Below are 11,075 nucleotides of genomic sequence, written 5' to 3' on the forward strand. Positions count from 1 at the left end.
GCTCTTAGGTCTTGTTCCTGGCCTTGGTTAGTCTGAAACCCTGGTGGGGGACACAATTGGGGCTGGAACACTTGTTGTTGCTGCTTGGGTGCATAGTTGTGCTGTTGTTGAGGCTGAGGAGGTGGATAGACTTGGTCTTGAGGGTTGGCTACATTGGTGCTCCTATAAGAGAGGTTGTTCTGCTTGAATCCTCCACCTTGGTTGTAGCCTTTGTATCCTCCTCCTTGGTTCTGCATATAACACAACTCAGCAAACTCCCTATCTCCTTCTTGGACTGGAGCTTCTTCTTCACCAATGAAGTGAATGGTTTTTGACTGGCTTAGGAGAATCTTGTCAAGCTTCTCATTGACCATCTTTAAATCCTGCTTGTATTTGTCCTCTTGATCAGTGGAGGGGATCCTAATGGTTCTATCATAATCTTCATTATAATTACCATCTGACTGAGCAAGGTTCTCAACCAATTCCCATCCTTCTTCCACATTCTTGTTGAGGAAGTTGCCATTTGAAGCTGTATCAAGAAGCATTCTTATCTTGGGAAGCACTCCTCTATACAAAGTGCTTAGAAGGGACTCATTGTTGAAGCCATGGTGAGGACACTGAGTTTGGAATCCGTTAAACCTCTCCCAAGCTTCACAAAAGCTCTCATTATTCCTTTGAGCAAACCCAGAAATTTCATTCCTCAACCTAGCAGTCCTTGCATTGGAGAAGAACTTGGCCAGAAAAGCTTTCTTGCAAGCATCCCATGTGGTTATAGCTCCAGTAGGAAGAGTCTTCTCCCATAGATGAGCTTTGTCTCCAAGGGAAAATGGGAATAGCCTTAACTTGAAGCCATCTTCACTTACTCCATTGATTTTTGTGAGTCCACATATTCTGTCAAACTCATCAAGGTGATCTAGAGGATCCTCCATTGGCAACCCATGAAATTTGTTGGCTTGTATCATGGAGATCAATCCACTCTTTATTTCATAATTATTATTTGCCACAGCAGGAGGCACAATACCAGCTCTTTGGTTGTGTGTGTTAGGTGCATCCCCAACACCAATGTGTCTAGGTCTATGATCATGGTGATCTTGCTGCTCCATGACTACTTGTTCTTCTTGTTCTTGAACTACTCTTCTTTGCTTATGTCTCAAATCCTTTTGTAGTCTGTGGATGTTATCAATAGGCCTTTGAAGACTGTCTTTGCCTTTTGACCTTGTGTGCATCAACAAACTCGACTACAGACTCGAACATGTACACGGTCGAGCGCAGGCTTGAGTGGGTGGTCGAGTCGAATGGGAAGTGATGGCTATTTGGATCCGGCCTCTGACTCGATCAAGTGCTCGATCACGGCTCGGTCGAGTGGTGGTTGAGTGGGTGGTCGAGTGGGTACCTGAAACTCAAGACAGCCAAGCAAAAGAAGATTCGAGTTCAGTAACGTCACAAGTGTATAAACGAACTTAATCTTAGACTAATAATGATCCTAAATGTCACAAAACAAACTCAAATGGGCAATGGCGCCAAATTGAAACAGATTATTTTTGTGTTGGTTGTGGTGATGATGTATGGAATGATGACTTATGAATGAATGGATGGCAGGGTGTTTCAATTCCCCTTATGCAGTTGTAGTATAAGAGGTGTCAATCCAATCTGAGTGTTTGTGAACAATCAAGATGTGCATATGAGTCTAAGTCAAGCTAGATGTAAAGGTTGTTTGTCACTAACAATCCTATGATGAAATGGAAAGTGCAGAAAGTAAAACTACAAGAACTAGGAGCTAAATGCAAATGGAACAGAGTGATTATGACAAACAGAAATAGAAACTATGGAAATGCAAGTATTGAACTAATGCAAGGTAAGTAATAAACAGGATACTAAATGAATGCAACAGAAATGCAACTAGGGTGAAACAGGACAAACACAAATCATAAACACAAGTTCTGGGTTGGAACTCGAGCAATCACTCGATCGAGTGCAGGGTCGAGCTGGACAAATACGCAAAACAGAGCAACACAAGAAAAACAGAGCAATACCAAAACGAATCAAACAACGATCAAACAACATGGTTTAAGCTAAGAAATCAATAAACAAGAAAGGTCTTGAGGAGGGATTCATGGGCTGGACTATGATTGAGGTCATCTAACTTGGTCAACAAATCTCAAACAACTCGAGCTAATCTCTAGACATATATTTCTAAGACATGTTTAATCCTCTCTCATGGCTAGAAAAAATTAAACTCATGCATCTCTAGACTTGTTCTCACAAAGTAAAGAATCTACACAAGCAGGCATTACGCAATATGTCAAAAATCAAACAAGACTTCTAATCTCTTAGCAAGCCTAATGATAGTCTCCAGATCTAGCCTTATCTATGCTCCTTAGACATTGGTGTGATGCTAAGAGGCTTGAAATCAGATCCTACCCTCTCAGATGTAGGATCAGCATTAAGAACATCTAGCCTAGAAGAGATCTACAACAATCAAGCTTGACCAAATCAAATAACCACAACATCCATCCAGGCTAAACCATCCCTAAGAGCTAAGGAAACTACTCACAATCACAAATGATGAACAGCAAAGTCATAAACCCAGAAAAACACGAAACTTGCATGATTAGAAAGATAAAACAAAGATATACAATATTGGAGAAGGAATTAAATAAACCTCAAACACAACCCAGCCTAACCCATCCTCAAGATCCTAAGCAACTACTCACAAGCATACATGATGAACAATAAAGTCATAAACCCAGAAAATACTGAAACTTGCATCATTAGAAAGATAAATCAAAGATCTACAATATTGAAGAAAGAACCAAAATCAAATTCTCAATATTAAGAAAGTTATGAAACCAACAATATTGAAGAATTTAGTCTTTTTCTCCTTTTAAAAGAAGTACAAGATCTAAGAAAATAAAAGTGCAAAAGAAATAATTCTAAAAAAGGTAAAAACTAGGTTTTTGACTCTCTAAAAAGCTGGACTCTTTTTGTGACTGCAGGTACAAGCCTTTATATAGAAAAAGTAGTGGAAGCCCTAAAAACGCTAAAAGACAAAATAGCCAGGCGGCTCGACCAACTCGACCTGGTGCTCGGTCGAGTGACCGGTCGAGTTGGCTCCTCTTGTGCTCCTCCCACTCGGTCGAGTACCTCTCAGCACACGGTCGAGTGTCTGGTCGAGTGGGCAGTCGGGTTGGACTCCGGACCTTGGTTCTTCAGCCTTAGCTCTCTTGCTTTCTCCTCATGATTGCTTCACTTCTCCTCAGCATTGCTTCCATGCTCCTTAAGCTCCAAAATCACCTGTTTATGCATGAAAAGATGCAAATGCAATGCAACTAAACTCTAATGCAAGAACAGTCCTAAAGCTATGCAATAATGGTCAAAATGGATAGCAAAAGATGCAAAAGATGCAAAAGATGTGAATATATTAAGGGAAAACAGGGTAAAATATATGAACATCAGTTAGTCAATTATGTGTGGCATGGAGTTCTAGAACATCCTCTTTGAGCCTACAGTGTGTGTGGCACGGTAGCAGATGGCTAGAGAGGGTGATGTTGCTGGTCTTGGACGCGGACGTGGTCGTGGTTGGGGCGGAGTCCCAGCAGTTAGTGAGACTGCGGACCAGAGTGTGACAACAGAGGGTGTTGGTGAGTCGCAGGGAGTCCAGAGGGATTCCATGAGTATGGCCAGAGGGGGCAGTGTTGATGCTCCAGTAGCCGGTGAAGTTAGGGCCCCAGGTGTGGGAGTCCTGGGTGTCGACCTTGCGGGTTTGCTGACACACTCATGGAAACAACAGCCAGTGGTGGCGGTGGAGCAGCAGCCAGTGGCTGCGGATGTGGGGGTTCATTCTCGTTATTTCAGCATGCTGACAGAGATGGGCCGTATTGGTACCGAGCGGTTTTCGGGAGGTATTGATCCTACCGCTGCGGATGCGTGGAGGACGAGTGTGGAACGTAACTTCCATACTCTGAGATGTTCTGAAGAGTTTTGGGTGGACATTGGGGTCCACCATTTGACTGGTGATGCTCAATTGTGATGGAGTTCTGTGGAAGCCAGGAGAGTGCGGAGGGAGATGACTTGGGCTGACTTCGTCTTGGAGTTTAACCGCAAATTTTTCCCTAGAAAGGCAATAGAGAGGCTGGAGGTGCAGTTCAGCCGACTTCTGAGGTTTGGGGGTCGGGATATGGAGTCTGAGGAGGCTCAGATCAGGAGGTTTTTAGGGTCCTACGTGATGATTTGAGGGTTCACTGTAGAGGGAGGAGTTATGCTACGCGTGCAGAGCTGGTTGAGACTGCAGCAGGGATTGAGGAGGATATCCGGGTACATTCAGTGGCGGCTAACCCAGCAGTTCAGCCTAGTAAGGCTCAGCATCAGGGAGGTTCTAGCAGGGGCGGAAAGCCTGTGCAGGGAACCAAGAGGATATGGGAAGCTACGCAAAGGCTAGGTGGTCCGAGTTGCTTCGGGTGTGGGGGTAAGGATCACAATATTGCTAGCTGTCCCAAGCGGAGTGCTCCGACGGCAGCAGCTCGTGTATGCTATCATTGAAGGGAGCCAAGGCGCATCAGGCCCTTGTGTCCCAAGTTGCCGCCGGTAGCGGTGGCAGCGTTGCAGCAGGTGCAGCCGGAAGGTCAGCAGGTGGCACGGATTGAGCAGTCACCACGGGTTTACATGACTGTAGAGACTGGTGGAACTAGTGCCGGGGAGATCACATGTATAATTTTTGGTACTTTGTCTTTGTAAATTCTTAGTAAGTTCAGATTTTATGTTGTCCTGTGATAAAGTGTTAGGTTCTCAACACATGAGGTTTGTGTAGGGACCTTGTTGGTGGGAGAGTTTAAGTCCCATGTTATTTTTGATTTTGGAGCTACTCATATCTTCATTACCCTAGAGTGTGCAGAGAGTGCGGGTATCGTGGGAGATCCCGGAGAGCGTGCAAGAGTTGTCAGAGTCGCTGGAGGCAAGTTTCTGAGGGTCACCGGTAGCACGGGAGTCCTTGGCTGAGTGTTGTTCGAGATTCGAGGAAGAATCTAAATTGGTGGGGGAGAATTGTAACATCTGCGAACCGAAATCCCGGTTTAGGGATTGCATCGGTTGATGCACTATGTGCATCGGTCGATGCAAGGTTGTTTTCTGCGAACGAGTTTAAGTTAAACGCTGCGTTTTGGGTTAGAGAAAACCTTTAAGTCGTGTTTTTGTCTCATTCGACGAGTTCAGCCATTTTTGAGAGAAAAGAAGGGAGAAAAAGTGTTCTTGAGTGTTCTTGGAGATTTCTGGTGTTTGGAGGCGTCTCCTGTAGAGATCTGTAGCTGGGATCGTTGTAGGAGCTTCCTAGGAGCGTGTTCTTGATTGTTTAAGGTTCAGAGAACTCATTGGCAAAGGTAAGTGCATGACCATGGCTTATCTAAGCTGGAGATTTCTCTGATCTGTTTGTTTATGTGCTATTAGGCTTGTTAGAATGTTATTTGGAGCGTTAGGAAGCTTTCTTGTGGCTTGGGATCGATTCTTGTGGTTGCAGGAACGAAGATCCGACGAGAAGCTTCGGGGAAAAACGATGCTTGGCATGTGCATCGGTCGATGCACTATGTGCGTCAGTCGATGCAAGTGCGAGGACGACGTGGATTGACCTAAGAGCATCGGTCGATGCCAAGTGGAGGCGTCGGTCGATGCCAAGTGGAGGCGTCGGTCGATGCAATTAGGGTTTTCGCATGATGTCCAGCATGTGTCGGTCGATGCAAGTGGAAGCATCAGTCGATGCAAGTGAACCTTGTGTCGACCGATGCATACCATGTGTTGGTTGATGTTTCCCTGTTGGTGTCGGTCGATGCAAGCTTTGTGTCGGTCGATGCAGAGCCTGGTTTGTTTGTTGATTGTTGTGTGATGGTTAGAGTATCTCTATTACTTGTGTGTATAGCCCAGTAGATGGGAGGATTGCCTTACTGAGTGTTTATAAAATACTTATGCATTGCAATTTGTGTTTGTGATGCAGGTAAAGGCAAAGTGTGATCGTGGAATCAAGGCAATGAAGAGGAAGATGTTCTAGTGACTTGATTAGATGTTGTATGGCATTGTTAGGTTGCTAGAGTTGGGTCTTTAGAACTTGCTAGGTTGCTGGTTCATTGTTTCCTGTTGTTTGATAATGGAGTATGGTTATATTCGATTATTGGTTATTATTTATTGGAATATTATTTGGATATTGGTATCTGTTATCTTCGCAGTTGGTTGTGTTTGTGGTTAGGTGGCTAGTGGGTATGGGACCACTAGTTATAATTTATTATTATTCTTATTTATTATTTATTATTTTATTATTTAAAACAAAAAAACGGGTCAGGTCTTTTCAGCAACAATAGCTATGGTCCTACATACTCACGCACCTCGACATCACCGTTTGGGTCTGCTTAATCAGATTTAGGTGGAAGTCCCCAAGCTTCAAAACCGAGGGCCTAGTGCTAGTAGTGATATTGCACTGTGGAAACGTTTGAACAACACCTACATGGCTCAGTTCTCTACTTCAGAAACTTGGTCCCAGCTAAGACGCCAGGGGTCACGGGTAGGTTGGTATACCGCAGTCTGGTTCCCGCACTCCATTCCAAAGCATTCATTTATGCTTTGGCTTGCTGTTCGAAACAGACTCTCACCGGGGGAACGTATGTTACCCTGGAACAGAGGCATGAGCGAGTCTTGTGTGTATTACAGGGAACCAGTTGAGACCATGTCTCATCTTTTCTTCAGCTATGTATTCACTTCGTGGGTTTGGCAGGTCCTAGCTTGCACTCTTCTGCCTCGACCCTCCTCTGTTTGTCTTAGCCAGCTCCTTGCTCTTCTCTCCGGTCCAGTAGTCATAGGTACACAAAGCTATCTTCTGCGCATTGCACTCCAGGCTACAGTCCACACAATTTGGCTAAAGCGGAATCGCCGCAGGCATGGAGAGGTGCCTGCTACCTCGGGCCAGTTGATTAAATACCTTGACCGTCTTATCCGAAATAAGCTTCTCTCGATGCAACCTCAAGTGAAGCAATTCCAAGATGGCTTGCAGCTTTGGTTGGCTTCCTGCAGCTAAAATTCTCAGTTCTCTTAGTTTTACACTTTTTTCGAACCTTTTGATAGAAAGACGCACTTGATGTACAAAGGACTTTTTTTGGGTTTGAATATAATTTTCAATTCATTCAAAAAAAAAAAAAAAAAAGCTTGATCCCCTTCTCTTTCTCTTTTACACCAAATAACTAAGAGCTTTCTCTCTTTCTCTCCTTCTCTCTCATCAGCACAAAGTCAACATTAACACAAATAGAGTGGAAGCGTCGATTAATGGAGGAGATTAGGAGGTTTTAGTTTATTTAGAGTAAACCAAAATTTAATTAAACAGAAAATCAACTAAAATTCAATCATTTGGTTTGTTCCACATTCCACAATCCTAATTTTAGAAAGTGGGTGTTACAGTTTGTGTTTTTAGCGTCCTAAATTTGAGACTTCAACGGTTGTAAGTTACATATTTCTATTCTAAAAAGTGAGAAGCTGACTTTCTCTCCCAGGCACATTCCCCGAGGAGAACACAAGAGGAATGTTGCACTCTATTAACCGGATCTCACCTAACGTTTGACCACAAAAAAGGCAATACCCATCGGTCCAAGCTGAATATCTAGCTTTCCGATGAACTCTGTGGGTCGTTTGGCACGGTGCTCCCCCTTAGGTTCCCCCAAAACCAACCCCTGCGACAAGTTTGTTCCATCTTATGGGGTGAAATCTTTGTAAGTGGTCTCATAATGTCTTTGAAAACCTTGTTAACCTTTACAATCTGTTGTGGTAACCCTTTTATCCGTAGCAAAACCTCTTCGAACGTTGGAAACCGACTTCAAACCCCCTTACCCCCTACAACTTTGTGAACAACTTCTCAACCAAAAATGGCAAACCGCATCCCATCTTACAAAAAAGGCAAAGGACTAGAGAGAGGTTTTTCTCCACCCCCCTCCGTAAGCGAATCCGAGCTCCGGAGTTAGATACCACTGAACTCATACAAGCGAACAACCCAACCCTCATTGGACATCTCACGAACCCACTGGCCCAACGACTCTGGTCGCTATTCCCTTTCTTGGCAAACAGATGGAACCTACGCGGAAAAGCCACATGAGCTGATCTAGGTCGAGGATGCTTTCAGTTCACTTTTGACTTTGAGGAAGATTTGCAGAAAGTTCTGGACAACAGACCATACCACTTTGACCAGTGGATGGTCATCCTCCAAAAGTGGGAGCCGATAATCTCCGAATCCTTCCCCTCTATGATCCCCTTCTGGATCGAAGTTCAAGGACTCCCCAAGCACTACTGGCAACCTGCAATGCTAAAAACAATAGCAGAAGAGTTAGGAGAGTTCCTGGATCTAGAACTGACAAACTCGCTAGCAAGAATCAAGGTTTTACTTAACGGCCTACAACCACTTACCAAGGAAACAGTGGTGGAGTTCGCTGGAGGAGGAGAAGCTCTAGTCTCACTGGATTATAAGGGACTCAAAAAACACTGTTCCTACTGTCTTCGCCTCACTCATGAAGTGAGGGATTGCCCCGGCTTGCGCAAAGAAACCCCTGCAAAGAGTATCCTGGAGAACAACACATCCAATTCAATCTCCCAACCGATCCAAGCTAATTACTACCTACCAAGAGACAACTTCAGACCTCCCACTCAGTCTGGCACTCCTTTACCCTTGGTCTCTACCCGATCTCACAGATCTCCTCACAGTCGACTATCAGGAGGACATAACTCAAACTATAGAACCCCCAGGACTTCAGGAGATAGGAATGGGCTTGAGAAACAAGCATCGTTCAGGGAACAGCCAAGAGAGATGTACCAAAGGTATAAACCCAGATCAGGAGCCAGTTCCCGTGATCACCACTCTCTTATTTTCAGAAGATCCCCACCTCGTCTTTCCTCTGACAGAACTGGAAGACATCAAGACCATAGGGGTCAAGGTAGCAACTACCAATGGAGAGAAAAAGCACCAAGAACAAATACCTGGGAGGAAAGCTCTGAAACGTCTAGACCAAGATGCCCTCCTTTGGAGAGGCAATCTATCACTGATAACCTTGATGCTTTACCCAAAACGATTGACCCTCCTCCCACCACTGAAGAAATAATGGGTGAACTCCGGGAGGTTACGGTTCAATATGTCACTTGCTCGGATCCCACTGAAAGCTTGGCAAGGAAACAGAGAGTAATCCAAGGAGAGAGTAGAGGTCTAATGGCGGAGACGGCAGCCCAGATTCTTGCTGCGACTACTTCGAATTTACCCAATAGTCAAAACCCGTTACTTTCCAAGGAGGACACTAGCTTAAGTCACGAAGGATGTCAAGAGAACCAAACCGAAAATGCTACTACTCAAGCGCAGCCCTTTATGACCCTCAAGAAAAGAAGAGGACGGCCACCCCTTGGAAAAAACCCTGGAAAACAAGTCAACAGACCACCCTTGAATATCATAGAAGCAAAGTCAAGTACAAGAAACAAAGCAATAATCCAATTGTCCCCAAAGAACAGACCAAATCATGGGAGAACCTCCCCGTCGGGAGAGAATAAATCGAGCCAGTCAGGGAACAAAGACAAACAAGGAAAGAAATTACCTCTAGAATCTGCGAGACAATCTTCAGAATCACAAGCACCTCAAGTGAAGATCATTCCTCCAATGGTAAAAAAGAAGGTGGATTTTCAAAATCCACCCCAGTCTCTTCCTTAAAAATTGCTAGCTGGATTTGTTGTGGTCTTGGGAACCCCATGACAATCCGGCGCCTGAAGGAGATTCATAAATCAGTATCTCCATCCATAATGTTCCTAATGGAAACCAAAAATCCAGATGAAATGGTCAAATCTACACTACAAGATGTTGGTTTCTCAAACCTGAAGTTAGTGTCCCCGCTCTCACCGGGCAGTGGAGGCTTAGCCCTGCTTTGGACATCTGACATCAACCTACAAGTCTTATCTGAAAGTCCAAACTTCATTGACACATTGATTGAAGCAGAAGGTCGATCATTTTTTGCCACTTTTGTATATGGTGAACCTGATAAGACCAAAAGAAAAGAAATCTGGTTACAACTTACAAACATTGGGCAGAACAAAAGTGAACTGTGGAGCTTAACAGGAGATTTTAACAAAATAATAGACTCATCTGAAAAGTTGGGTGGCCCTGAAAGACCAGAAGGCTCCTTCATCGATCTCCGCACCTTTATGTCAGAATGTGACCTCTTTGACCTAAGGCACTCGGGCAACTTCCTGTCTTGGAGAGGAAAACGTCATGATCATGTTGTGTTCTGTAGACTAGATAGAGCGATGACAAATACAGAATGGGCCCTAGCTTACCCCTCAGGTAGATGCGAATATCTCTCCTTTGAAGCATCAGACCACAGGCCGCTAATCACCTATTTCGACCTGAAAAGAAAGAAAAGGAAAAGTTTGTTCAGGTATGATAGACGCCTAAGGAAAAACCCTGAGGTAACACAACTTATCTTTAAAAGCTGGAATCCTTCGATAAACGAGAAGGTATAACTAAAGTTGAGTAGATGTCGTGATGTCATCATCAAGTGGAGTCGGGAAAAACACCAAAACAGCCAAAAGAGAATCAATGAGTGCAAATCGGATTTGGAAACAGCTATGACCTGCTCAAATACTTTACCAGGAACAATAGCACTTATCTCTGAGAAACTCCAACAAGCGTATAAACAGGAAGAAGAATTCTGGAAACAAAGAAGTAGGCAGTTATGGCTTTCATTGGGGGATAAGAACATGGGCTTCTTCCACGTAGTTACAAAGAATCGTACAATCATCAACAAATTCTCTGTCATCGAGAATGATCTGGGAGAAGCTTTCTACGAAGAACATGATATACTCAAGGTCATAACTGAATATTACCAGCACCTGTTCACCTCAAAACCAGGAGAATTAGCCACAACAGTTGAGGAAGCCATAACCCCGTGTATCTCAGAGGAAATAAATGCAAAACTTATTGAAATACCTTCAGCAATGGAGATCAAAAACGCATGTTTCTCCATTCACCCAGATAAAGCGCCAGGCCCAGACGGTTTCTCTGCATGTTTCTTCCAATCTAACTGGAAAACAGTAGGCAAATAAAT

General features: G+C 44.1%; 2 protein-coding genes and 1 non-coding gene across 3 annotated transcripts; all 3 read left to right on the forward strand.

Annotated features, from left to right (window-relative positions):
- Positions 1–579: 579 nt before the first annotated feature.
- Positions 580–686, forward strand: LOC147945750 (small nucleolar RNA R71). Its single transcript, XR_015597833.1, has one exon. It is a non-coding gene; the product is annotated as a small nucleolar RNA R71 (small nucleolar RNA).
- Positions 687–3,508: 2,822 nt separating this feature from the next.
- LOC147945751 (uncharacterized) lies at positions 3,509–7,030 on the forward strand. The gene is made up of 3 exons (XM_087509350.1): positions 3,509–3,692; positions 5,329–5,351; positions 6,383–7,030. The coding sequence occupies exons 1-3, from the start codon at positions 3,509–3,511 to the stop codon at positions 7,028–7,030; spliced, it is 855 nt and encodes a 284-aa protein (XP_087365476.1).
- A 2,693-nt stretch (positions 7,031–9,723) lies between these two features.
- Positions 9,724–11,073, forward strand: LOC147945752 (uncharacterized). Its single transcript, XM_087509351.1, has 2 exons — positions 9,724–10,485; positions 10,669–11,073. The coding sequence occupies exons 1-2, from the start codon at positions 9,724–9,726 to the stop codon at positions 11,071–11,073; spliced, it is 1,167 nt and encodes a 388-aa protein (XP_087365477.1).
- Positions 11,074–11,075: the final 2 nt, after the last annotated feature.

This window comes from Camelina sativa, chromosome 4 (assembly GCF_030686135.1).
Source record: "Camelina sativa cultivar CO46 ecotype springtype chromosome 4, ASM3068613v1".
Classification (NCBI taxonomy): domain Eukaryota; kingdom Viridiplantae; phylum Streptophyta; class Magnoliopsida; order Brassicales; family Brassicaceae; genus Camelina; species Camelina sativa.

Coding starts and splice junctions, on each gene's coding strand:
- LOC147945752 (XM_087509351.1), top strand. CDS start 9,724: ATGACAATCCGGCGCCTGAAGGAGATTCATAAATCAGTATCTCCATCC. Junction 10,486..10,668: donor ATCCTTCGATAAACGAGAAG/GTATAACTAAAG, acceptor GCGTATAAACAG/GAAGAAGAATTCTGGAAACA.
- LOC147945751 (XM_087509350.1), top strand. CDS start 3,509: ATGGCTAGAGAGGGTGATGTTGCTGGTCTTGGACGCGGACGTGGTCGT. Junction 3,693..5,328: donor TGTTGATGCTCCAGTAGCCG/GTGAAGTTAGGG, acceptor TGATTGTTTAAG/GTTCAGAGAACTCATTGGCA. Junction 5,352..6,382: donor CAGAGAACTCATTGGCAAAG/GTAAGTGCATGA, acceptor AATCAGATTTAG/GTGGAAGTCCCCAAGCTTCA.